At 44.7% G+C, this 27,095-nt stretch overlaps 1 protein-coding gene and 1 pseudogene across 2 annotated transcripts; one reads left to right on the top strand and one right to left on the bottom strand.

Annotated features, from left to right (window-relative positions):
• Elac1 (elaC ribonuclease Z 1) lies at positions 1 to 20,243 on the top strand. Of its 2 annotated transcripts, XR_003845306.1 has the most exons (5): positions 1 to 61; positions 7,892 to 8,056; positions 12,502 to 12,966; positions 15,840 to 19,018; positions 19,053 to 20,243. XR_003845306.1 is itself a non-coding variant. In XM_021214992.2 (4 exons), the coding sequence occupies exons 2-4, from the start codon at positions 7,900 to 7,902 to the stop codon at positions 16,304 to 16,306; spliced, it is 1,089 nt and encodes a 362-aa protein (XP_021070651.1). In that variant the 5' UTR covers positions 1 to 61; positions 7,892 to 7,899; the 3' UTR covers positions 16,307 to 20,243. The 2 variants fall into 2 exon arrangements, 1 of the variants encoding a protein (XP_021070651.1); XM_021214992.2 differs by having other exon boundaries at positions 15,840 to 20,243.
• LOC110332984 lies at positions 20,102 to 27,027 on the bottom strand (annotated as a pseudogene).
• Between the last annotated feature and the right edge of the window lie 68 nt (positions 27,028 to 27,095).

Below are 27,095 nucleotides of genomic sequence, written 5' to 3'. Positions count from 1 at the left end.
TGGGCCTCGGAGCCGGCCTGCGCCTCCCTCCGCGCCGGCGGGCCTCGGGGAGAGAGAGAGGGTGAGTTGGGCAGGACGCCCGAGGGGGGCGGGCGCGCTGCCTCGGAGCTCGCAGGCCCGCGGGGCGGGCGCAGAGGTCCCGGGAGCGCCCGACAGCGAGGACCCGCCGCGCGGTGTCCCCGGGCTCGCGGCGGCCACAGGCCCGGCCACTCACTCACTCACTCCCGGGCCCACGCAGCTCCCGAGTGAGGGGCGGCGGTGTCACCCGCCAGCACCCCTGGCCCGCCGCTGCCAGCCTGGAAACTGAGTCACCCGGGTGCTGTGGGCTGTCCCCACGGTCAGCAGAGATTTGTCATCTGCAAGTCAGGCCCGAGGTGACAGGTGACAGCACTGTCAAGACTGAAATTGCGCACTATCTCGAACGTGGAGCACGGGTCTTGAAAAAGGCGAGCAGCTGCTTTTAATGTGGTTTGCTCGCTTTAAATTCCTAATTCCCCGAGCGATGCGTGTCACAAAACATACACCATTGCTTAAATAGTTGTTTTTTGCCAGCTGACCTACTGGGAGAGTTTTGATTATTTAGTCTAATTTTTTCAGCCTTTTATTGGGGGAAAATTTCAAACATACATAGAAAAAAAAATTTCCCGATTCATGGTCAGACTTGTTTGACCCATTGCCTTCTTCCCCGCTGTTGTTTTAAAGCGATTATAAAATGTACTACTCCGTATGCTAAATGCTTGTCTGTAAGACACAATGGCTGTTTTTAAACATGAAGTCATAATCAGTCTCGTTAGCGTTTCGTATTACCTATTATCCAACTAGTGGTTTACATTCTCCCTGTTTTCTCTTCCCTTATCGGTTTATCCAAATCAGGAACCAAACAAGCTACGCGTACTACAGACAAGTAATACCTCTTGTCTCTTGCTCTCCTAAACCCCTATTTTTTAACCCCCAGTATTATACTTGCTGAAATGCCAGTTCATGTGTCCTACGTGGTTTTTCCTACAGCCTGCACGATGCCTTTTTCTATCTCTGTGGAACTCTTTAGTGAACTGATAAGTTAGCCTTTCCCGGTTCTGGCCTTATTTTGGGGCAAGAAAAACCTCATGGAGGCCAGCTGTGCATTTCAGGCTGCGTCATCGGGAGTTAAATAAGATCTCGTCCCTCTTTATGGACCCTTATAACAGGTAACCAGATAATTGACCAAGGAGTTACAGAGAGGAATGCCAGCTAACAACTACAGCGGGAGACTTGTCACCTTGTGGCCATACCACGAAATAGTGGATCTTGACAGTGATCATTAGTAGATGTTTAGGTCAGGAAAGGAGTCAGGTCTGTTGGGAGCACCTCCTGCCACTTAGAACTTCTGAAGCAGTGTGGGGTCAAGGTGGAGTGGAGATGAATCAAGATTGCCCATGCATTGAGAATTTGAAGCTTTGTGAATACTCCGTGACCATGTACTGCGCTGACATTTCTAATTCTGTATGTGTTTGAAATTTCTCCTTTTGTTTGTTTGGTTTTTTTGTTTGTTTGTTTCAAGACAAGGTTTCTCTAGCCCAGGCTGGCCCTCAGACTCTCAGTTCCTCTACTTTAGCCTCCTACCTCCATGCTAGGATCTGAAGTATTCACCACCACATCCAGTTGAATTTTGTGTGTGTGCATGTGTGCGCATGTGTGTGCAAATGCATATGGAGGCCAGAAGTCAGTGTTGCATAGTTTCCACACTACTCTCTAAAGGTTTTGAGATGAGGTCTTTCGCTTGTAGATTGTCGGTGAGTTCCAGGGATCTGCCTGTCTGCTTCCCTCAGGCCTAGGGTTCTATCTGCGCCCCACCACACCCTGGTCTTTCTGTAAGCACTGGGGAGCTGAGTACAAGTCCTCATTCTCTTGAGTCAGGCACGGTACAGCCGAGACAGCTCTCTAGCCTCTCAATGTTCAGTTTGGGTTTGTTTGGTTTTCTGCTTTGTTTTGTTTTGTTTTTTTGAGACAGGTCCTTTCTATGGAGCCTTAGGTGGCCTGGAGTATGTAGGCACAGGTTGGCGTTGCATCTACAGAAATCCGCCTGCCTCTGTCTTCTGAGAGCTGGGATTAAAGGCGTGGACCACCATGCCCCACCCAAAAGAAAACTAAACAAACCCGACAACACTTGTTTTAAATGTTGACTAATGATTTCAGGTTACAACCCTTGGGTTATAGTTTTCTAACAAGGAGTTCTTGTTTGTCTGTTTGCCAGGCTGGTTTGAGAGTATCTCAGGTAGCTCAGTCTGACCTTACAGTTGCTGCGTACTAAAGCTGGCTTGTTTTGATCTCCCAGACCCTGTGTTTGCTGGGATCACAGGTGTGCACCACGTAGCATGCCTCACTAAATCGTTTTTCAGTGTGACTCAGTGTTAAGAGTACAGGGAACCAGGCTCTCAGACTCAGCTCATGCCTCACTCACAGGATTTCCTGTGTAGTATTTCTAGGGCAGGTGTTTTAAAGCTCCCTGGCTAATTCTGATATGCCCCAACCACTTGTCCATTACTTGTTAGGGATGGCAAAGTGATTAGGATAGTAGAGGTAGAAGACAGCTGGAGAGATTAGGCAGTATTATCTAGGAAAGAAAATGCCCAGCCAGGAGCCCTGACTTGACACTTATTTCAGCTCTGATGACTTGGACTCATAGCTAAACTCCTGTGTGTCATCTGTCTTTCAGTTCATCTTATTTATTTATTTATTTATTTATTTATTTATTTATTTATTTATTTGTAAATTACAGCATTGCTCTTGGCAAGGCAGAGACCCATTGAGAAGATCTTTCCCCCGTTCTGGCCAGGACTGTAAAGAAACTCTTCCTTCATCAGTTTCTGTCTGCCAGGTTTTGGGTGGAGTGGCAAACAACATGAACCTTAGCTTCCAGTAACAGTTACATTTCGTTCTTCCTTCTGTGTTTTACTAGCCTTTAAGTTAACTTTCTACTGTTTATCTCTACCTCTTGAAAAGTACAAAACAATAAGGAGGTAATTCAGAAAGCCTATGTACGCTAAACTATTTAATTGTTGAAAGGTAAGCGTGGATAGAGGCAAAAAAAGTGGAGTAACTCGTGGAAGGGATGCTAACAGTACCCTTAAGGCTTGGATAACTACCTCATGTGGGAGGGGTGTGAAAGGTGAAGTGAGTGGGGAGCCGCCCCCCAGGGAAAGGAAAGGAAACTAAATGATGTGTGTAGTTAGAAAAAGCATATTTGCCTTTTTGGTACATTAAAAACATCATCACTGGGCTGGTGAGATGGCTCAGTGGGCAAGAGCACCCGACTGCTCTTCCGAAGGTCCGGAGTTCAAATCCCAGCAACCACATGGTGGCTCATAACCATCCGTAACAAGATCTGACTCCTTCTTCTGGAGTGTCTGAAGACAGCCACAGTGTACTTACATATAATAAATAATAATAATAAAAAACCATCATCACTGTTAAATATGAAGCAGAAATAAATAAGACATTGGTCATTACAACTGGAAACAATCCAAAGATTCAAGTTAGCAGACAACCTCTGGTCTCTCCTCCTTCATTCTAAAGACCCAGGAGACCGGCCATAGTAATAGTACATTGTATACCCCTCACACCACACTGTCTTATGCGAGTGTGGGGCCTGAGGCATTGTTCTAAAAAATACGATTATACTGGTGTTCTCATTGTTACCCTTGTAGTTACAGAGCACAGGGCTTATTACCTATAGAATAATATAATTTAACAGAATGAATAATTAACATTAAGAACATAAACTAGTCATTTTCCTGTTGACATAACTAAATTGTTTCTATATTTTAGCCCAAACGCACCATAGTAAGCATTATTGTACAGAAATTTTTTTCTATAGCTAGATTCTAGAAAATGAGATTGCTTGGATTTGTAATCAACAGTATCATTACTGGTGATATTTATTGTCAAGTTATTCTCCCACAGAATAATAGCAGTTCACCCCTCCACCATTGTTACCTTGTGATTACATCTGTTTCCCCTTTTCCCATCATCCCAGCTAGCTTTGGCTGGCATTGCTTGGTTGGCATCTGCCAGTTGATGTGTGGGAAACTGAGTCTCTGTTGAGTTTGCGTTTCACTCAGGGGCTGAGCACTCTTCATGCTTCGTTGTATTGTGAATGTACTCTGATTTGGTATGTATCCTCTTTATTTTTCCTTGTGTCAGTATTCTTCATTAAATGCATTTCCATAAACTGAAAGTTAATATTTTATTTATTATTGTGTGTGTATGTGCACACATGAGCTGGAAGGGGCATGTGTGCAGGTCAGAGTTGTGAGACTGGTCTCTGTTCACCGTGTAGTTCTAGGGATTGAACTCAAGTCGTCAGGCTGGGCTACAGCTCCCTTACTTACTGAAGCACTTGTCAGCACGCATAGCCATTTTAAGAGGCTTTAATCTCTTAAAAGTTTTACTTTCTTTAATTTAAATTGAGAACTTCACTCACAAGTACTTTATTTACATTATTCCCCCCCCACACACACACACGTTCATGGCCTCTTCTTTAGTACTATTGCTACACACATTTACACATGTATATACACTGCCTACTGAATCCATTTCCTGTTGCTCAAGTGTGCATACGTTTAGGGATGACCAGTTGGGATTGGATAAGTAGGGAGTGGCGGAAGCCCTGAGTGAATGTGTCCAGAGTGAATGTGTGCTGTTGGCAGGGCATGGCCGTGTCATTGACCCTATCCTCAGACCCACAGGAAAATGCCAAAGTGTGCCCCTCCCCACCCCGGGTGCAGCTCAGAGAGAGGGCAAAGCTTTCCTCTGGAGTCCTCTCAAGAATGACTGTTGTGTGTGCAGAAGAGGTCCACCTTAGCAGCACCCTTTATGGCCTGCAGACTGCTCTCCAGAGGCCACAGTTGCTGAGGTTAGCAAGACTTGCCTCCTCGGCCCAGCACTGCACCATAAACCTTGTCTCCTTGTTAAGCAGTGTGCAACAATCCTCAGTGGTCAACTCTATATGGTAAACTTCTGGGTTTGTCCACCGACTCCAGCTATCTGTGTAAGGCTGTGTATGTCTGTTTTGTCTTTGTTCCCTGCCACCTCAGTCAGGCCCATTCCTGGATCCATGCAGGACATAGGAGATAATCTATGAGGTGGCTTGTCTCTGGAGAAAACTGGTTAGCCCTCCCTAAGCACCCACTGATCGTAGCTCCTCATCTAGCGGTGGGACTGCTTGTGGCAGGCTGTGTTTAGGCAATGGTCCTATTGAGACTTCCCTGTCCCATTTAGAAGGCACTGCCCAACAGCGGGCCACCTCCTAGTCACCAAGCTCTTACAGAAACGCTTCTACTCCTTTTGATATCTTCCCCTTGGCCTGAGGTTTTGTAGATGTTTACCTTTTTTCCCTGTGATTTCACTGAGTTTTGATACACAGATGTTACAAAATTCTGTACCATGCAGTAGGTGAGTTTATTTTTAAATTTATAAGCCTCTTGCCTTTGCAAGAAGTCTTTCTATTCCCTAAAGTTCTATCAAGATTCTCCTGATTTTTCTCCCCTTGTGGTGGGCTGGGACCAGAGCATCTTGCATGTTAGGCAAAGGCTCACCTATTGAACTATATTCCCAGCACTAATTTTTAAGACATATTTTATCAGGGTTTTTTTCTTTTGTATTTAAATTTCTAACTCATGTGAAACTAGTTAGTCATAGGTTTCAGCTAGCCTTCATTGTTGTATGTGACAAACATCTCCCATCACAAACAAAGATCAGAGGTGGCACAGTGCATAGATCTAGTGAGAACAGTGCCAGGAATTGGCAAACACGTCTGCACATGTACTAGGTTGCAGATCACTGTGATGAGATGGAGCCACAGCTGGAGGTATACTTACAGCAGAGCTCTTCTGGTCTGTGCCTGAGGCCCCATGTTCTGCCTCAGGACTTGGGAAGAGAAGGGCAAAGGCAAACTGATCAACAGTGAACTCTGTCTTTGAGTGAAGTACACCATTTGTATTGCTGTGAAATATCAACACTGTTACTCAGTACCGTGGCCCTTCAGAAGGGACTACTGTGGCCACCACTTGTCTTGTTTAGACTCTTAGCCAAAACTAAATCCAGGTGGGGCTGACTGTTTATTAGGACTTAAAAAGCGAATTAGTACAAAATATGGAGACATCTCATAGAGCTTCTCACTATGCACTTTCTCATTTTTTCTTGTACTAAATAACATTAGTCTGGTATGTTGATGAGCCAGTACTGACAATTATAAACAAATGCTATTTGGGTCAGGCTGGAACCTCTGCTCATTCCCTTCACAAGCTGGGGAACCCATCTACCCTCCTTCCCCCAACCCTGTCCGCACAGGGAAAAAAAAAAAACCCAAAAACTCCAGGCTAACATGTCATTACCCCTTGTCTCTGAGAGTCCCAAAACCCACTTAAGAGTACCCACCTAGGGGCTCAATTCTTGACAATGTATGAACATAATCCCAGGTTTTAGCTGGCACGTCATACCTCCTCACCTATACTTTATAAATCCCCCTTGCCAGTCATCTATTGGATGGAACACAGGACCCCTAATGAAGAAGTTAGAGAAATTACCCAAGGAGCTAAAGGGGTCTGCAACCCTATAGGAGGAACAACAATATGAACTAACCAGTAACCCCCAGAGCTGTGTCTCTAGTTGCATATGTAGCAGAGGATGGCCTAGTCTGCCATCAGTGGAAGGAGAGGCCCTTGGTCTTGCGAAGATCATATGCCCCAGTACAGGGGAATGCGAGGTCCAGGAAGCAGGAATGGGTGGGTTGGGGAGCAGGGCAGGGGAAGGGTATAGGGGACTTTCCGGATAGCATTTGAAATGTAAATGAAGAAAATATCTAATAAATAAATCCCCCTTGCTTTAGCCTGGGTGTGGATTTCCCTGACCTCCACCTGTGAGATTAGCGAACTCTTGAGAGAGTTGTCTCTCAATAAACCTGCCTTTATCCTTCTGATTACTTCAGTTGGTTCATTTCATTGGTAAAGAAGCCTATTGATTTGAATTCTTGTGTTGTGATTGTGTAAACCATTATATAGTATTTCTTTGCCTGTATATGAGGTTCTGGAGTCAAAGCCAGAGCTTTGTTCATTGCTGTGTAAGTGCTTTACCCCAGGTTACATCTCCATATAATAACATTTCTATAGTGTGACCACCTACTCTTTTACTTCCTTAAAAATGTGCTTGCCTGAGGGACTGTGGTGGCGAATACCTTTAATCCCAGTACCTGAGAGTCAGAGGTGGATGAATCTCTGAGTTTGAGGCCACCCTGGTCTATAGAGATAGTTCCAGTATATTCATGGCTACACAGAGAAACCCTGTCTTCAAAAACCAAAGGTAGAAAAAAAAATGACTCCCCAATTAATTCTTCTGTCTGTCTACTTTCTCTGTAGTTTGCCTTTTAGAGACTGTCATAGGGTTGGAATTCACTACAGTGTTTTACCTGTAATGCAGGGATTAAGCCCGGGCCCTGTACATGCCAGGCAGGAGTTCTACTACTGAGCTACTGATGCCCTTCACCAGTTCCAGTGTGGATTCTAGGGATCAAACTCAAGTTGTCAGGCTTAGTTGCAAGTGGCTTTACCTACTGATCCCCAAACTCTGTGTGTGTGGGGGGGTGTGTGCTCGCTCCTGTATGCGCTTGCGTGCGAGTGCGATGCAGTGGTAGAGTACCAGCACTATTTTAAAACACCAAACAAATCATTATACCCAGAGCATAAGCAGTTATTGAAGGTATAGCTCCATGCAGAGCACATGTTCAGCAAATACCAAGAGTACTAAGGTCTGGGTTCTATCCCCAGCACCAAAAATCAACCAGTTGTAGTAAATCTCAGAGGAGCAGGCTTTGGCTGCAGATTTTTTTATGACACCAGTGATGTTTATGTTGCAGGGTGGAAGATGTCTATGGATGTGACCTTTCTTGGGACAGGAGCAGCATATCCATCGCCGACCCGTGGCGCCTCTGCGGTGGTTCTTCGGTGTGAGGGCGAGTGCTGGCTCTTTGACTGTGGGGAAGGAACACAGACCCAACTTATGAAAAGCCAGCTTAAAGCAGGTTAGTGTGCATCCAGCTTACTTGGGACTGTCCTCTGTTGTGCGCCATGCTCTTGGCTGTCAGGAACCCTGTTGTTCAGTAACAGGCCTAAATCTGTATCCACTTCATAACTTGAACTCTGTCCGGCAAGGCTTGGAAGAGTGTCGGGCACCCAGCAGTGCTTGCTGAATGTCATGCATACCTTCACGCGCTTTTCATTCATCCTGTGTCAAAAGCCAGGATTTATGGAGGCCAGGGCATACAGGATGAGGAGAGATACAGCAGGTGCAGCAGATGGACACCCCCCCCCCCAACATGGGAGTGGTAGCTGTGCTTGTCTCCACCAGCAAATAATGTCATGGGAGAATGCAAAGGGCAGTAGGTGGTCAGGGGAGGGGGAGGGAGGAGGGGGGAGCAGGAGGGGGGAGTGGAAGAAGGGAAGGAGGAAGAGGTGGCTGCGGCTTCCCCTTGTTCTTCTGGTAGCCATCTCAGACGAGTTTATCTACGAGTTGCTGAGAGAGGAATAATAATTCCTGGCCTGGGGAGAGTTGAAGTCCAGCCTGAGGGAACAGAGTAGTGATCCAAGAGCAGCGCCTGGAAGGTGAGCCCAGTGTGAAGTCTCTGGCTGGACTCAGGAAAAGCTGGGCACTAGGCCCAGTTGTATCTCAGGCTTGGTCTCAGCAGATCAGCCAGCTTAAATACGTGTTCCTTGTCTCAAAGAACAGGGTTACAAACTGTGCCTCAAAGAGATGTTATAAACCAGGCGTGTGGCGCTTGCTGGGGATCCTAGCACCCAGGAAGCAGAAAGGGTTGTGAGTTAGAGGCCAGGGAGCTACACAGGGAGACCTTGTGTCAAAACAGATTGATATATATATATATATATACACCTTTAAAAATAATTTTATTAGCTTACTAGTTATTATGTTTTCATCATTTAAATCCCATCTAAAAGGCTGTCTTCTCAGACCTCCTGGGTCAAGCATCTTCTCCTTCCCCGCAGGCATCTCTTTACCTTACGTTGTTTTTATTAACTTAGTGGCATTGGTATCTGGGACTATGTTATATATGTAGTGTGTTTCTGTGTTTGTACACTGATGTACAGTCAGGTAAGTTTAGTGACACTCATGTGCCTGGTGGACACCTCGTGAGCACTGTTCACTGTGAACAGGTGGACATTTAGGATTTCCCACTCCTGAGGTCTTGGTAAATCAGAGCTGCTACAGCTTATCAGAGGGTGTGGCACTTGATATTTAAAGTAACATACTTGTAGGGACTGGGGACCAGCCATCAATTATGTAATGATAGAAGAGACGAGGAGGGATTTTTAAATATAGCATGGAAAGGGGGCACTGATTGTAGAATTCATGTGTGACACTGTGGCTCCAGTTCCCAGTGTGGAAACCAAAATCAGCAAAGCAAAAGAAATGATTATAAAGTGATTCCTAAAAGCATTACAGAGCATGGTCTTAACAATGCTAAAAATGTTAAATGAGACTTGGTAGTACAGCATGGATTTAATGTGTGTAAGCCCCCAGCACTAGAAAAGGAAAATAATTGTAACTGATTTACATATGTACATGTCTGGCAGGACTGGCAATTGTATCGGTGCAATTGGCAAAGTACCTATCTTAGTACTTTGTATTTTCACAATTTTATTTTGAGATAAGGTTTCGCTAAGTTACCCATTGGCTGTCCTTGAATTTGCCCAGTAGCCTAGGTAGGTCTTGAATTTGTGGTCTTCCTGACTCAGCTTTCTCAGTAGTTGGAATAGTTGGCCTGTGCCACCAGGTCTATGTCACCATAGCAACCTCAGCAATATGTTTTCCTTCTTTCCCTCTCTCTCTCTCCTGCTCTAGCTTGTACACACACACACACACACACACACACACACACACACATATCACACACACAAAATACATATCACACCACACACATCACTCACACACATCACACACACACGTCACACACACACATCTCACACACACACATCACACACACATCATATACTATAAGGCAGTAGACTTAATTTCATCATCATGTCCAACCAAGGATGCATAGTGTTCTGCTCCGCTGTGGGCAGTGTTTCTCCACCACTTCCTTCTTCCTGGGGAAAGGGAGAGGGTGTGATCTTGACTCTTCATCTGGTCGCTTCCTCATACCTTTCATGACTGTGGTTGCCATTCCTTGTATCTCAGAAATCACATTTCCCGAAAATGAGATGTCTGGCCTCCTGAAACTGCTCACTGTGCAAGCAGTTTTCCTTTCCTTATTTACCTGCTTGCTGTGGGTTCCCGGGCTGTCTGTTCAGCTTTGGCTTTGTTTTGCAGCAGATAGTGAGAAGGCCCCAAAAGGTGGCAGTTTTGAGGCCAACATGGGTTCAGACTCAGTGGCTGCTGTAGTTCTTCTATCTCTAGAGACCTTGGGTTATACTGAGAGGCTGTCTGGAAAGGGGAAATGGGAAAATTTAAGAAACGTTCTTTCATTTAAAATATAAAAAAAAAAAAAAGACCAAAAAAAAAAAAAAAAAAAAAAAAGGGTGGTTAAGAAGAGGCCTGGGGCAGCTCAGTGACTGGGGGCTTGCTGAGTGGACGTGGCACCCTGGGGTAGCTCAGTGACTGGGGGCTTGCTGAGTGGGCGTGGCACCCGGGGTAGCTCAGTGACTGGGGGCTTGCTGAGTGGGCGTGGCACTCTGGGGTAGCTCAGTGACTGGGGGCTTGCAGAGTGGGCGTGGCACCCAGGATCCAATCCTCAGCACCACACAGAGATTACCACACGAGACCTGAGGAATCGGAAAGCAAAAGCAGCTTGAGAGAGTCATCTGTAGAGAGAGAAGTCCTCGTGAACTTAGACATCACCTCCTTGAGATCACCCAAGTCGGCCTCTGAGCCAGCCTTTGTTCTTGGCCAGTGCAGCCTGGGTGCAGCCATTCTGGGAAGACTGCTTTGAGAGCATTTGCTGTCGGAACAAATCAGAGTGTGATAAACTGTTCCTGTTCTTTTATGGTACCGTATAGTTGGGATAGGTGGCCTGAGCCTGTTCTACTGGAAATGTGATGCGGGTTGTGATTGTTACTTTCAAAATGCCCGTGGTGCGTCTCAGAAAATGCTCATGCGGCATCCTGCCATTTACCAGCAGTAAAATCGGCTTACCATTAGCTAAATCAAGTTATAACCTAAGCCAGTGTGCACCAAACAGTCTGGAAACAAGAGCTGGGCCCTCATATAGTATGGTCGGGACTTGCCTTTACTCTGTGTGCCAGCCTGTATCTGATGTGCTGACCCTTCCTCTGCTCTTCCTTGTTCCCCTCTGCCTCTCCTGTTCCTCCTCTTCCTCTTCTTCTTCGTTCCTCAGTCCTTACCCTGTTTGCCCCTCCTCCACATCCCAACTGGGACAAATGGTTGGTGAATCCCTGCTCAGGAAGGAAACCTTGAAAGGCAGCTTTAGGTTTAGACCAGTCAGTGAGAGCCAGCAGAGCATTTCATTTGCTCTAGGTCCATGTTTCCAGCCTCAGAGGGAATAGTGGGAGACAGTGTGTCTGAAAGATGCTCGAGGCCCAGCAGTTAGGTGAGGTAAGTAAGAATATATAGAAAAACAATCGGCACGCTATAAAGCACTGTGATTTGAAGATATTCATGGGGAAAAAGATACTATCCTATTTAAACCAGCCACTAAAGCTTGACTTGGTAGTTCAAACCTACTATCCTGTCATTTGGAAAGCTAAGGAGGATTGCCACAAATCTTAGGTTGTTTGGATTACACAGTGACTTCCAGGCTAGCATGGGCTATAGTGTGAGATCTCGTTTCAGAGAGCAAGCGAGTAGGGCTGGGGAGATGTCTCAAGGGCAAGAGTGCATGCTATGTAAACTGGGGTCCTGAGTTCAAATCCACAATATCCATGTAAAAACTGGGCATGACTGTGTGGGGCCTGCAACCCTAGCACTAGTGGGTAGTCAGAGAGGCAGTGCTCAGACAGCCTAGACAAGATGGTGAGCTTCTGCGTTAGGAGCGACCCTGGCTCGAGGTACTAAAGTAGAGAGCAGTAGAGTAAGACATCCAGTCCCCTCCTCTGCTCTCTGCATGCATGTGTGTCCAACATACTCATGTGCATAGACTACACACAACACCGTATGCACCTCCTCCTACACACATACACAGAACCAATCAATCAACCAAATGATAAAGTCTGTTTCTCTCTTTTCTGAAGTCATGCAACAGAATGAAAGGAGTAAGTTTGTAGTAACATACAGAATGTGTAGTTTCAGCTGACTACTCTTTATGTAAGTTGTTAGGCTTGTTTGAAACTGCTTGTCTGTGGAACTGAAGATGTTCCTCAGTGGCAGTTTCAATAGCAGGGCAAGTGTCTAGTCTGCACAGGGTGGATCGGCACTGGGCTGAGGGGTAGGGATGCTAAGTAAAATAGTTGTCTTGGCTTTTCTATCTAATATATTCCCCGTCTCCATCAAAAGGGAGAATTACCAAGATCTTCATCACACATCTCCATGGAGACCACTTCTTTGGCCTTCCAGGCCTCCTCTGTACCATCAGCCTGCAGAGTGGCTCTGTGGTCGCCAGGCAGCCTATTGAAATCTACGGCCCAGTCGGGCTTCGGGACTTTATCTGGAGAACCATGGAGCTCTCTCACACGGAGTTGGTTTTTCCTTACGTCGTTCACGAGCTAGTTCCTACAGCTGACCAGTGTCCTGTAGAAGAACTGAGAGGATTTGCACACATGGATGAAGCAGACAGCTCTCCCAAAGGACAAGGACGAACTATCTTGCTAGATGCAGAAGAAAACTCATACTGTCTGGTTGATGACGAGCAGTTTGTGGTAAAAGCATTTCGCCTCTTTCATAGAATTCCATCCTTTGGCTTTTCAGTGGTGGAAAAGAAGCGTGCTGGTAAACTCAACGCACAGAAGCTGAGAGACCTCGGTAAGCACACCCCCTTCCCTTTACCTGAGCTTCTAACAGGGGCCCCCGCGGCTGTCGGGGGAGAGCGCTCACTTCCTTGGCCCAAAGATGCTGTTTAGAACAAAACTCAAATATTTAATCTATTTGAATCTTTTCTTGTTAGCTCTCTGGATTCACATTCCTTTTTCTTTCCTTATTATCTGCACTTAGAACTTAATCTAGGATGCGCACTAAGCAAGCACTATGTACCACTGAGCTCTCTCCACCTCCTTTATTATTATTATTATTATTATTTTACCTGATCTGAGTTTCCCAGGTGGCTTTGGATGTGTGCATTCTGACAGCTAGGATACAGCCAGTATGACCAGGCCCAGCTCTGTCTTAGTTGGCAGTGGTTTGAATTAGGATCAGTCCATGATTTATTTTTATGTCCTTGGACTTCCCTTTTGCTGTCCTTGGGCCATGCTGGGGTTCAAGCCCGTGGTCTCCCATGGGCTCCATCTCTAAGCCACTGCCCGTCTTCTTGTCCCAGTCTTGAAGTTATTTTTTAAAATATGTTTCTGTTTTTATTTTTGTCTGATCCAGGGTTTCACTCTGTAGCCCAGACTGGCCTACAAGTCACTGTGTAACTCAAATCCAGACTCATGGTCCTCCAGCCTCTGCCTTAAGATTGGTTGGAATTCGAAGTTGCACAGTCCTGAGGTATGTTTTCAATGACATCTTTGTGTGAGGTGTAGGTGTGTGTCTGTGTGTCCTCTCACCCATATGTATGCATGCAGAGGCCAGAGGTGTCTTCCTTCCTTTTTGATACAGGGTCTCTTGCTGAGCTTGGAGCTCCTTATTTTGCCCAGGCTGACTGACTACTCAGCAAGCCCTTAGGATCCACCTATTTCTGTCCCCCCAGTGCTGAGGTTACAGATACAAGCATCACCCTGGCTTCTCACATGGGTGCTAGGGCTCTGCACACAAGTCCTCTTGCTTCCTCAGCAAGCACTTTACCCACCAAGCCATCTCCTTGGTTCTTCAGTGACATCTTTGGTGTAAGGATTTTTGTCATAGGTCTTTACCTTACAATAGCAGCCAACTACTTCAAGAGTTTCTTTTCTATTTATCCTGCCTACCCATTCAATCTTGATGAAGTTAGTTTGGTATTCACAACATTGCACTGTTGCGGGAAATATTAAAAAAGAACTGGCATGTTCCTGCACATATGCCAGCAACTCTCAGCCTGCTGCTGTCCACCACAACACCAATCTACCCGGTAGAAACAAGACTTTGGAAGCTTATAATTTACCAATCAGATATATGTATCAATAAATTCTCAATTTATAAGAAGCCAATATGATAATTTCAGAACCAATTGATAATGATAAAAGTTTTATCCTAATTATTCTAACCTTATGATATTATAACTATCTGTGGCTGGTTAAAGTCACACCCATTCATATCTTCCTCCATCTTCCTTTCTCCTTCTTCCTCTGAGACACTCTCTGTCTCTGCAACTCTTAGCTCCGCCTCTCTTTTCCCTGTCCAATCACAGGCTATTGCTGCCCTAATGTAATTAGACAGGGAAAATCCTGCAACAATGTACCTTACCCAGTTTTGCATACCACGGTTCATCATAGGTGGAAGGAAACACATAAAGATGGGTACTGGCCCCTGAAGACTTTGTAGTTTCTTCTCCTTATGGTCCTACTTCCAGCTTCAGCACTACACTTGTCTTGGCATGCCATGGTATCCCTGTTGGAAGAATGGTGGTGATTCTGTCTAATTTTTAGGTATACAGTATGTTTCCCAACTAAGACAGTATAACGTTCTAGATAATGAGGAAAAGTAACAAGGCCAAAGATGTGTCTGGCGATCTTAATACTGTGGAAATACTGTTATATTTGGAAACTTTAAACATGTCTGTTGGAAATGTTGGCCACATATTTGCTTGTAAGAATTATCTACAGTGTTAATCTATACTAATGGTACTCTGAAGCTTGAAAATCTGGAACTGCTACCATCCACCATTATGATTAAGCATGCAGAATTGCCTTAAACATCCCTTGGCCATATTTGTGTGTGTTTGTTTGTTTGTTTGGTGTGTGTGCATGCGTGTGCATGTGTGTGTGCGTGTGTTTGCCATAGTGTGCAGGTGGAGGTCAGAGGACAGCTTTCGGGAGTCACTTCTCTCCTTCTGCCCTGTGGGTCTCAGGGATCAAGGGTCTTAACCAGCTGCCATCTCCCTACCCAAACCCATGACCCCATTCATTTCTCTTACCAAGTTTCTTCCTTAGTCAGTCAGTTCATAGACATTTGTTCTGACTAGAGATATTGATTATATAATTGTTTACATCTGTTCTTTGGTGTTATAATAAATGAAGATCCTCAAAAACTGTTATTCCCATGCAATGCAGAAAATCCAAGCTGGCAGTAGTAAGATCTAAGTGTTACTTCAGAGCTTAAGAGTGAGCTTACATATGTGCTTCAGAAAGGTTTCAAACATAGAGCCATTGTTATTAACAACAGTCCACACTGAACTTTTAAAGTATTTAAATATCCCATGTCACAGTTATCTATAGGTGGTAAAGTATTTCTTTCAGTTTTGAAAATGATTGGATGCCTTTAAATTTTAAAAAAGTTGTATGTGTATGGGCGTTTAGTCTGCATTGTGTCTGTGCACCATGTATGTGCCTGTCGTCCTCAGACAGTTGTGAGCTGCCAGGGAGGTGCTGGGAACTGAACCCAGGTCCTCTGGAAGAACAGCAGCTGCTCCTAACTGCTGAGCCATCTCTCTCAAGGCTCCTGGATGCCTCTGCTATCTGCCGTTTGCTGTAAGCTGGTAAAGTTGTCTCTTTGCTAATCATAATTCCATATCCTTGATATGATGTTATCCGTTGTATCATCAGGTGTGCCACCAGGTCCTGCCTATGGGAAGCTGAAAAACGGGATTTCTGTTGTTTTGGATAATGGAGTTACAATTTCTCCCCAAGACGTCTTAAAAAAGCCTATGGTTGGAAGAAAAGTCTGCATTCTGGGTGACTGTTCCGGGGTTGTGGGTGACGGGGGCGTGAAGCTGTGCTTTGAGGCTGACCTGCTGATCCACGAGGCCACTCTGGATGATTCCCAGATGGACAAAGCAAGGGAGCATGGCCACAGCACGCCGCAGATGGCAGCGGCGTTTGCAAAGCTGTGCCGTGCCAAGAGGCTAGTCCTCACTCACTTCAGTCAGCGCTACAAACCAACCGCCTTGGCTAGAGAAGGGGAGGCCGACGGCATTGCGGAACTGAGAAAGCAAGCTGAGGCCGTGTTGGAGCTCCAAGAAGTGACTCTAGCAGAAGATTTTATGGTGATTGGCATTCCGATCAAGAAATGAAACCCATGCTCCTGAAGGCATGAATGAGGACGTATTACCAGACCTGCACCACAGATGTGTGTTGTTGGTTGTGAGTGATTTTTTTTTTTTTATAATTACTTTGGCCCTAATAATCCTAAAGATGGAGCTGGATTGCTGAGCTGACTCAGTAGTGAGAGGGAACAAGATTTTAAATAATGAATCATTTTTAAAAGATGAAAAAATTTAAATGATTTAAAATTTAAATTTTAGATGTTGAAAAGCCCTTCTTAAAGTGCAGGTGTGACAAAACAATCCATTGTGCAGGGGGACTTACTTTGTAGCTGTTGCTACAGATAGAATTCAGCACTCTGGGCAGTGTTAGACTTAGCTCTGCCAAGCTCAGGTGCCATTGTTGGCAAAGTATATAAGACTGGGTCCTCTTGGCTAAAAAAATGGGAGCAGAATCTGCATAGAGTTTGTGTTCCTGACACAAACGTATGGGCAATACATGTGCAGTATTGATAACGTCGTGGTCCTTCACTGGAACAGTCAGTACAGGTTTGGACTAAGTTTTATCTTAGCACTTTCGTCAACATTCTGGTTTTTTTTAGCACATGGTCCTGGGTAGTCTACTGAGAATTAGATACAATAGGATTGTTTTTCCTGTTGCAGTGACGGAGGAGAGATGGTGACAGCACAGTAGATTAGTCAGTGGGGGTCAGGAATGCCATATATGCTGCACAGTTTGCATTAGTCCTGCATAAAGATTACCTCAAAGTTCTAGGCCTGTTCAGAGTCACAAATTCCACCTTTTATTCCCAATGTGAGTATGCGCTGCCAAAGTTAATGGTGTAATGGATTAATAGATGAGTCAAATCCTCCAATAGGAGGCAAAGGCTGGGCATGCTGGAATTGGATGCCGCATCAGGTAGTATTTGGAAACATGAGCCATCAAGTGAATCTTATAGATGTGGAGAGAGTCAGTCACCCCCACTCCAGGGAGAGTCTGCTGTGGTGTGAGCTGGGTGGAGTTGATAGAGAACTGCTGCCTCTGCTTCCAGAGACTAAGTTAGGAGGTCAGGGTGGCCCTGACGCTGTGTTGCCAAGCTGCCTGGGGGATTCTCAAAGACATGGATACTGAACTAGCCTAGGAGAAAAAATTGTCTTTTTTTTCTATGTATTTAAATTGAGGGTATATATATTTTATAGATTCTTATATATATGTTTGTGTATTACATACTTTATGCGTGGATATTTTTACATGAAGGCTGCCCTCCCTCCACTATTTTCCTAAAGCAAAATAAAGATATTTTATTGGACAAACAAAAGCTAGGAGTTTATTATCAGAAAATCCTCTGTAAGAAATTTCTGAGGCATTATTTTGGCACAATAAAAATAATGTTGGAAGGTTGACAAACCATAAAGGGGCAAAGAGATGGGTGTTGAGAGACACTGACTACAGGGCCCACCGACAAGTCCAGACCCAGGCTCTCATTAGCATCAAATAGTCTCTCAAAGTGTGAGACTTAATGTAATTTTAGAGTTGTATCATTTACTAATGTCTTTATCTTGGAGTACTGAGGTTGGTTTCTGTGAGTAGAAGGAAACTGACAAGAAGTCAAACTTCTTGTGTTCAGATCTCTATCTCCGAGGAGTTAGTTCTTTCTCGTTCTCTCATGTTACAGAACATCTTAGTTAGGCATGGTGGCACAAGCCTGACACCTTGCCATTTGCGAGGCTAAGGCAGGAAAATAGGAGCCCGGGCTACATAGTAGGACTTTATCTTTTTAAAAAGACAGAAAAAAATAAATGTGACTTATAACATATTTCATCTTCATTCACATTCCCCACTGCCCATAGGAATGGCCTGCTTTAGTACTCTATTGAAGACATGACTTCATCAACTTAAAAACCTAAGTCCTACCCTCTCTTTCACCTCTCCCTGTTTTTAACAAGGTCTTGCCGTGAAGCCCAAACTGGCCCGAAGCTTCAAGCACTCCCGCTCAGGAGCTGGGCTTATAAACATGTGTTTGTAATCTGCCGTAGTGTTGTGAGTATTTCTTCCCCAAGAAAATTTTATAGTTTTTAGACTGGGAGTGTAGCCTGGTGGGAGAGCACTGGCTTAGTTTTGGTCTGTGGTATAAAAGGAAGGATGATTATTGCCTCCTAGTACTAATATCCTTATTATGCCTTTAAGTTAATACAGATAATCCAACTCTATTGTTTCTCTGAATATTCTGATATCAGCTTGAAATTTTGCTACTTTTTCTCTTTTTAATGAAATACGAATCCTTCTCAAATGTCTCCATCCCAAATGGACATGATGGTACTTTATCTCACAAAGGTATATGTTTATAGTGAAATGTACTAGATCTGTCTTTACTGACAGCTTTGAGGGCTAGCGAAATGGATATTAATAGGAATATTGACCCATTTCTTCTTTTTTTCCTTTAAGATTAGGATCTCATGTAGCCCAGGCTAGCCTTGAACTTGCTATGTAGCCAAGGATGACCTTGAATTTGTGATGCTTCTGCCTCCACCTCCAGAATGCTGAGGTAACCATCTTATGTCACCATGCTAAATCTATATAGTACTGAGGATGGAGCCCACACTAGGTTTACATGGTGCTGAGGATGGAGCCCACACTAGGTTTACGTGAAGCTGAGGATGGAGCCCACACTAGGTTTACGTGGTGCTGAGGATGGAGCCCACACTAGGTTTACGTGGAGCTGAGGATGGAGCCCACACTAGGTTTACGTGGAGCTGAGGATGGAGCCCACACTAGGTTTATGTGGAGCTGAGGATGGAGCCTAGGACTCTATACCTGCCAAGGGTTCCCGAGCTCAAGTATGTGGGGCTTTGGTTTGGTTTGGTTTTCTAGGGGACACTAAAAAGGAAGCACTGGCTGCACCTTTGAATATTCTTTCTTGACAGAGAAAAACTAAGTCTAAACTGAGAGATAATAGTATGTAATTCTTTTTTTTTCAGTGTGCACAAATGAAAAACAACTATTTAAGTACATTGTGTTTTAAAAAGCAAGAGAAGTGGCTGGGAATGTAGCTCAGGGGTAGGACAGTGGTTAGCCTGAGCAAGGTCTTGGGCTTGATCCCCAGTGTCTCTACTTGACACCCCCCATCCCTGACAGAAAAACATGGGGGGAAGAGAGGGAACATGAATGGTTGAGAGTGGGTTCTGATAAGAATGTATGAAAATGTAAAGATGAAACTTGTTCTGTACAGTTAATACATACTAATAATTTTTTTAAGTGGAGAAAGAAGCCTTGGGAGAAGGGACAAGAAGTGTGGGGAGACAAGGCAGGTTGCTGCTTCTGTGGTGGCTTTATGAGTCACTAGTATAGTACAATGGATGTTCTGACGAAGACTATGTATATACTCATTTAGTATAGCAGTTACATCTGAACACATCCATACAGAATAACTCCTCTAGGTAACTGGTCATCTCCACATAGACACTCCAGGTAGCTGACAGTTCAGGTCTTTGTAATATTCCTGTTCATCATCTGTACTGTAGCCAGAATGGGCTTTTTCCCAAGATGTAAGGTTTTGCCATCTCTCCCTGGCTTGAAACTTGGTAGTGGTCTGGCTTACTCACCTCTCCAACCTGATCTTACTCCCCAGTGCTACGTAGGTTTGCAGCCCCAGCCTCGAGATCTTCTGATGTCACAGAGCCTTCCAGTGGCCTGCTTCCTTCTCCTGAAATGGAATTTGCCACTCCCCAAATCAACCTAGTGATTAACCTTACATCTTAGCTTGGCTTTCAGGCTTCATGGAAGTCTGCCTGACTGGCTCCTTCCTGCTAGGAAGTGTACTTTTCTCAGCCCCTCAACCCGTCTTCCTGACACTTGTCGGTCACAGCTTCATTTTGCCTCTGAATGTGATGTTTCTCCACAGCAGCTCTGTAAGCCACACAAGAGCAGAGCCCTGTCTGCGTCTTTTCCCCTTTATGACTGACTCAGTGCCTGGAACATCAGAGGCGCTCAATAAAGAGTGTTGACTGAATCACATTTCCTTGTCCTGAGATTTTGTTAATATTTAGTACTTTGTTATCCACTGGATCCTTTTTCCTGACTCATGTTAAAAACACACAAAATGCACAGACCTAGTCTCTGACACGGAGGAGGAGGAACAGAATGCCTGACTGTGACTTTAATGGGTAAATCCTTATAAATAACAGTTTGAAACTTTAGTTTGTTGTTCTAAGGTATGGAGACAAACCCCTAGAGTCAGGGAAAAGATTAAACAAAGATTAAACTACCTAAGAAGTTACATACTGGCTGTGTAGAAGGGTGTTAGAGCAAAGGAAGAAAGGGGAAGGGCTGAGCCTTAGGCAAGAGTCTCGAGACTTACACAGGGTAGACGAGTGGTCTACAAGCCTCATCCAGTTGTTTCTGTTGTTTTGTTTTAGGAAACAAGAAAATAGTTTGTTCTGAGCCACCTGAGTGGTTATGACCTGGCAATGCTGACACAGGTTACCTCCAATGGTGGCTTTTATTTCTAGCCTTGTTACTCAAAAATAAATCCTAAACGTTTGAGTCTGTTAGGTCCACGTTTAATGGATTCCTTTCCAATGCTGCACAGCACTAACTGAGAGCAAATGCTGAATTACACATCCCAAGAAGATGGCCAGCAGCAGGGAAACGAGTCCCTGATGGAGAGCACCTTACATCAGTTGTAGTCAGAGGTAAGTGATCAGAGGGTTAGGACGAGGCACAGAGGAACTACTAACACAGCAAGGCAGTCCATTCACATCCAGAGGACAAGGTAACTCTAACTGACACCTACACTCAGGTATTTCTGTGTTCTTGATGGACTCAGGGTTAAGCAAGGCTGTCATAATCAGGATTATAAGGAAGTTGGAGTGCCTAAGTTTTCTCAAAGGAAAAAAAGAAAAGAAAGAAAAATATTCCATCCCTAAATAAAGCTAGCCGAGAAGCCCTGCTGCTCAGATCCAACCTGCTAATTATACACTCAGCAGACATGGCAGGTACAAAGATTAAATTCACCCACAAAAAAAAAAAAAAAAAAAAGTGTCAGGGAAAAGTGAGGGATCAAGTTCTTCAGCAATATGAATCCCCTTAGCTGCCAGAAGCTATTCAGACAGCCAGAGGCAGAGAGCTAAGCAGTGTTTAGTTCCCTGTCACCCAGTGAAACAAGGTCATCTTGTCCAGGTTGTTCTCTACATTGTTGTGACTTCCAGAGATGATAGGTTAGTCTGACTGTATCTCTTCCACACGGCTGGACTGGTGTTGAACATCTCGAATTGTCCAGGTCTGAGTCAGCAACCCCAGGGCTAACCTGCCTCTCCAGGGGCCTTGATACATCTCTGTACAGCCAGCAGAGACTAGAACACAATCCCTTTCTCCTGCGAGGCAGTGCCACTTAGGGCAATGGTCTTGGAACTAGCAGATGTTCCTGAAATATACGGGCATCCTATCTTATGAGACTCTAGCATTGGTCTTCTGAGAACCAGGAGAGTCCATGCCATGCTACTGCTGAGTGCTGTCAGCATGGAGAACCCCCAAGTTACCAAAGGCAAGGAAAACAGACACTGCTACCAAGGCTCAAATGTTAAATGGTTGGGTACATTCCAATTTGTTATTTAGAAAAAATTGAGGGAGGATGTAATTTGTCCAGTATCATAAAGTTTGGATTTTGGTTGGTTTGGTTTGGTTGGTTGGTTGGTTGGTTTTTGTTGTGCCGGGTATTATTAAACTCATAGTGACATGTTGAAGACAGCCAACTTCATTGAGCTGGAATTCACTGGACAACTATCACTACCACCAGTTTTAGAATATTTTTATTATCCTCCAGAGAAACCCCATAGTTCTGGAAGTCACCTCCACTTTTCACCTTACCTTCCCAAGCCCCCAAGCAATGGGAAACATCAGATAGGGCTAATTCTGAACATTTCATATGAATAAACTTGCACAACACGAGCTCCTTTGTAAATGGCTTCTTCCATTCTGCATGCTTTCAATATGCATCCCATCAGTAATTTTTCCTTTTTATGGTTAAATAATACTTTATGGATATACTGCATTTTATTTGTCTATTCTTCAGTAGGTCAGGGATAGATTATTTTGAAATATTTTCTATAGAATACCTCTATTAGGAATGTAAAAGGGGATATTGGAACAGACAGTATAAACATTAATATGATAAAAAATAATCCCATAAAAATTTTATATTAGGTAAAATTACCAAAGCAACTTTTTAAGAAAACAGACGTTGGGAACTGACCGTGGTGGTGCATCTTGGTGCTCCTGGCATCTGAAGCAGGGCCAGCTTGGGCTACTCAAACCCTGTCTCAAAAACAAACAAAACAAAACAACCAACAAAAACACAGACCAAAGCAAACTCCCTCTCTTCCCAAACTGTTAGACAAATGCGGTAGTGTTTGCCTGTAGTCCCAGTTACTTGGGGGAAGGCCTGCAACCCATGAGTTTCAGATTTCAGACCAGCTATGCCAGCAGAGTAAGACCCTGTGTCAAAAGTTAAAAAGGAACAACCCCAAACACCTCACCGGAACTTACACATTACTGTAAAGAGAGTTGAAGATACGTAGTACGAAAATTTCAAAGAATTCATAAGAATATTATTTTTAAAAGTTGAATTTATGGCTAAAAATCTTACAAGTTTTTCTGGTCTTCATTAGAGAATTAGTCTAAAGAAAGAAACATGCCTTCCTTCCACAGACACTTCTGGGCGGTAGAAAAAAGGGAACCTGCCCCAGCTCATTTTATGAGGCCGGTTTAATCCAGATGATGTCAATGGAAGGACATTAAAAGAAAGGAAAATCACTTGCTAATCTTCCCCATAAAACCCTGCAGAATATAATTAGCTAATTGAATCCAGTGACATATATTAAGAAAGACATCTTCGTAAGAGAAGTTCATTCCAGGAATGCAGAGTTCGTTTGGCTTTAGAAGAATTACTGGTTTCACAGCAACAAAAGATGGGAGAGGATGGCAAGATAATCTCCCCAGAGCCAGAATTTAACACTCACTTAGAATAAGAATCCTGATCAAATTAAGACTAGAGAATGCCTTCATTCTAATAAGTAATATCTGGAAATGCAGTAAATTCTGTACCTACTAATAAAAGCTTTGTCTCTACGAAACATTTACGGATGCCAACTTGGTACCATATCCATACAATAGTTCCTTTTCTTTCTTTGTCCCAGCTTTATTATGACAAAGATGGGGACAATCCACACCTGGGCAGGGAGCTCTTGTACCTGGAAAGTCTCACTGGGAGAGTCACACAAGACCCCACTCCCCATTCTCAGGTCCCTGGAACCTCCTGAGAGGGCCTTCTGCTCACAGCACCACCAGGTAGCGCCTGTACTCTGGCTGGGAGAGATGTAGAGGGGTGACAGCCCAGTGCAACCTGGGAGCTGAGATGTATCGCAGCTCTCTCTCTCTCTCTCTCTCTCTCTCTCTCTCTCCCTCTCTCTCTCTCTCTCTTTCTCCAATTGCTGCTGTTCCTCTGAGAAGGAGACCTACTCACTCAGTGAATTGATGTTGGCTAGCTTCTGGAAGGAGTGGGCCAGCAGGCTTCCAGGCGCTATGCTTTGTGGCCAGTAGGGCCAGCGCCAACTTCAGTTTCTGCTCTAGCATGTCAACCCAGGACTTGCAGCCCATGCACCTCCTCCTTCACCACGCAGTCCACTCCTGCTGTGGGGTTTGGGGTCACCAGGGAGGGGGCTCCCCGTCTGTAGATGGGCTTTGCCTCTCCCAACACTGGCACCAGTACTTGCCCAGCATATTGACATAGTGCTGGGGACAACTGGTCTCTCCAGAACTGCATTCATTCACATCTGTCCGGCAAGCATCTCCCTGCCATCGCACAGGGCAGTGGTAATGGTCTGAATGGATGATTCCCTCCATCCCCACATGGAGGCTGGCAGGTTGCTGTTCTACAATCCCTAGTGAGCTCACTGCTTCCCTTCCAACCAAGGCAGCAGACATAGTGAGGCCTAGTGGCAGTAGGCCCAGGGCTGCGGAGATAGGCCATCTAGTAGATGCTTTGGGCGGCGCTGCAGGCTCAGTGTCCACTGCAAGTGGTGAGGAGAGGCTGGTTGTGTATACGCTGCACAAAGGACTCCAAGGCAGGGCCTCTGGAAACCCCCCTGGTACACACTCTGTGGGCTGGACCTGTAGACATACTCAGTACCACCTGCTGCCCACACTAGAAACTATGGCACAAGCGTACATAGTCTGAGAGTGTAAGTGAGACAGCTCTCTCCGTTTGGTGTCGGAATGGCCCTGGGCATGCACCATAGGCATTCCAGGTTCCTTAAATGTCATAGTTAGTACGATAAAATAACATTAAATAAATAAGAACCAAGAAGAAAGGAATAAAATGGTCACTGTTAGCAGATGATCTAATTAAATGGGTAGAAAGTCTGAAAGAATCAAATAATCTGAAAGGATTAATAAATGGCTTTACCCCAGGTTGCTGAACATAGTTGACATGAAAATAAAGTTTACTTATAAAGAGAAAAAAAAGCCCCATTTGCAACAGCTCTGACATAGAGTGAAAAGTGGAGTCTGCGTTTTCCAAAGCTTTCAGAGGGCGTAGGAACAAAAGCGACTGAGGGTCACTGGTGTCATAGATGAAGTCATCAGTGTTGATGGAAGTCTGTGGTGTGGCTTCGGATAAATGACTTCATTGCTCATGGCTAAGTTCCTTCGTCTGGGAAGGTGGGGTAGCAGCAGTGTTCTGATGAGTATGCTGTCATGATGACAATGACAATTGCTTGGGACAAAGAGTGCTGTACACAGATCCAATATTATCAACGTGCAACCTGGGGCTTTATCTGCTTCTTCTCAGGAAGTCTCAGAGGCTGCCTCAGAGAGCTCCATCAGCCTGCAGTGTTCGGAAGGCAGTGTCTACAACTCCCTAGCTGGAGGAGGCACACGAGGGACATACTGTTTCCCATCCGTGCTAAGGCCTCCAGCCACATGTGACGTGGCTCCTGAGTACTTGAGCTATAGCCGGGCCAATCACGATACACTGGAAGTAGAAAACAGGCGCTGGATTTCAAAGACATTAGAAAAGTAATAGTATTCATTTTTTGTATTGACTCTATTTTAAGATGGTATTTTAGCCATCTTAGGTTATATTGTATTATTAATATTGCCTCCAGGCCTAGGAAGATGGTCCACTGGTTAAGGATGCTTACTGTTCTCCATCACCCATGTACATGTCAGACATGCCTGAGATCCAAGTGTGGTGGGGGGCCGAGACCTCAGGTGGATTCTGAGAGCTCTGTGGCCATGGAAATTGTGAGCTTCTTGATTCAGTGAGACCCTGTTTCAAGGAAGGTATAAGATGTAAGGTGTAAAGTGACAGAGGAGGACACTTGGTGTCCTTTGGCTTCCTGCTGAGTGCACATGGATGCACACACACACACACACCACACATGCATACACACACATACCACACACAACACACTTGAATACACACACATACCACACACACATACATACACACACACATACATACTTATACACACACACACACACACACACACACACACACACTATTGAGTTCACCTGTCTTTGTATGGTTTTGTCGTATTTGAGATAGGGTCTCATTATGGAAGCCAGGCTTGTCTCAAACTTGCAGTTATCCTGTCTCAGCCTCCCAACCATTCAGGTTATTGGACACTGCTTGGCTTTTTTTTTAAAAACTGTTTAGTGAATCTACAGGAAAATTCACGATTATTATTTGAATTACAATAGAACAGTATTACTTCACACAGTATAGAGGAGAATGGAGTCCTTGAAAGATACAGTTTGAATTGTGTTACTACTCTGCTCAAAATCCCCCACTGATACACATTGCACTTAATCTGAAGAAGAAGAAGAAAAAAGCCTGGCCTAACTGTAGCAGCTCTTCTATGAATGATCAAAGGCATGTGTTTCCCATCCTCAATCAATACAGATTTCTGATGAACTTGGTCATTAATGAAAGAAGAAAATAAACCACAATGGTGTACTGGACCCTTCCACATTCAGGTTCCAGCCTTCTGATCCTTCTTGAGGCAGTCAAGCAGACACGGTGGTGGAGACACAAGTTCCCTAATCTCAACACTGCTCTCATGGGCCTCCACCCAGCTTGTGGATGCTCGAAGCATCCTTCCATTTGCCAGCTTGGACCTCACTGCCTATCACTCTCTCCCCTTCTTTCCCACCCTTGGGGTGCTGGAGAGTGAATCTGGAGCCGCCTCAATCTGCGCTGCCACTGAGCAACAGCCTCCACCCCTAGGCCTTCCCCCTCTGGCTCGTCTCAGCATCAGTGCACAAGTACACACCTCAGAGCTTGCCATGGGCTCTTTCATGGTCTTAAAACATTCGAGGGCTGGTGAGCTGGCTTAGCATGTAAAGAAGTGTACCCAGCCTGATGATCTCAGTTTGGTATCTGAGGCCCACATGGTAGAAGGAAGAGAAAATTCATCAACAGTCGTACCTGTGAACCCTGAGAGCAACAGTAACAGACTGCCAGGCAATTTGTACCCACTGGTGTGATTGTGACCTGACTCTTATAGGGCTAACCGACTAGTTTATGCTGGAATTTGAGGTCTACTCCACAAGGGGGAACTCATGCCTGCTTCTGAAAACCTGGCCAAAGCCCATGGCTTAAGGCCTGGTGAGGGAAGAAGGGTAAACTATTGCTATTGTTTTATAAGTGGACATGTCAATCTACCTTGTAAATGCTGGCGATTTTACTCATAGGTTCGTGATGTGCTCAACCTTTGTCAGGGGCGGCTCTGACTGCAGTGGGCACAGCAGTTAATGCAG

This window comes from Mus pahari, chromosome 15 (genome assembly GCF_900095145.1).
Source record: "Mus pahari chromosome 15, PAHARI_EIJ_v1.1, whole genome shotgun sequence".
NCBI lineage: Eukaryota > Metazoa > Chordata > Mammalia > Rodentia > Muridae > Mus > Mus pahari.
This window is presented reverse-complemented; position numbering and strand designations above follow the sequence as displayed.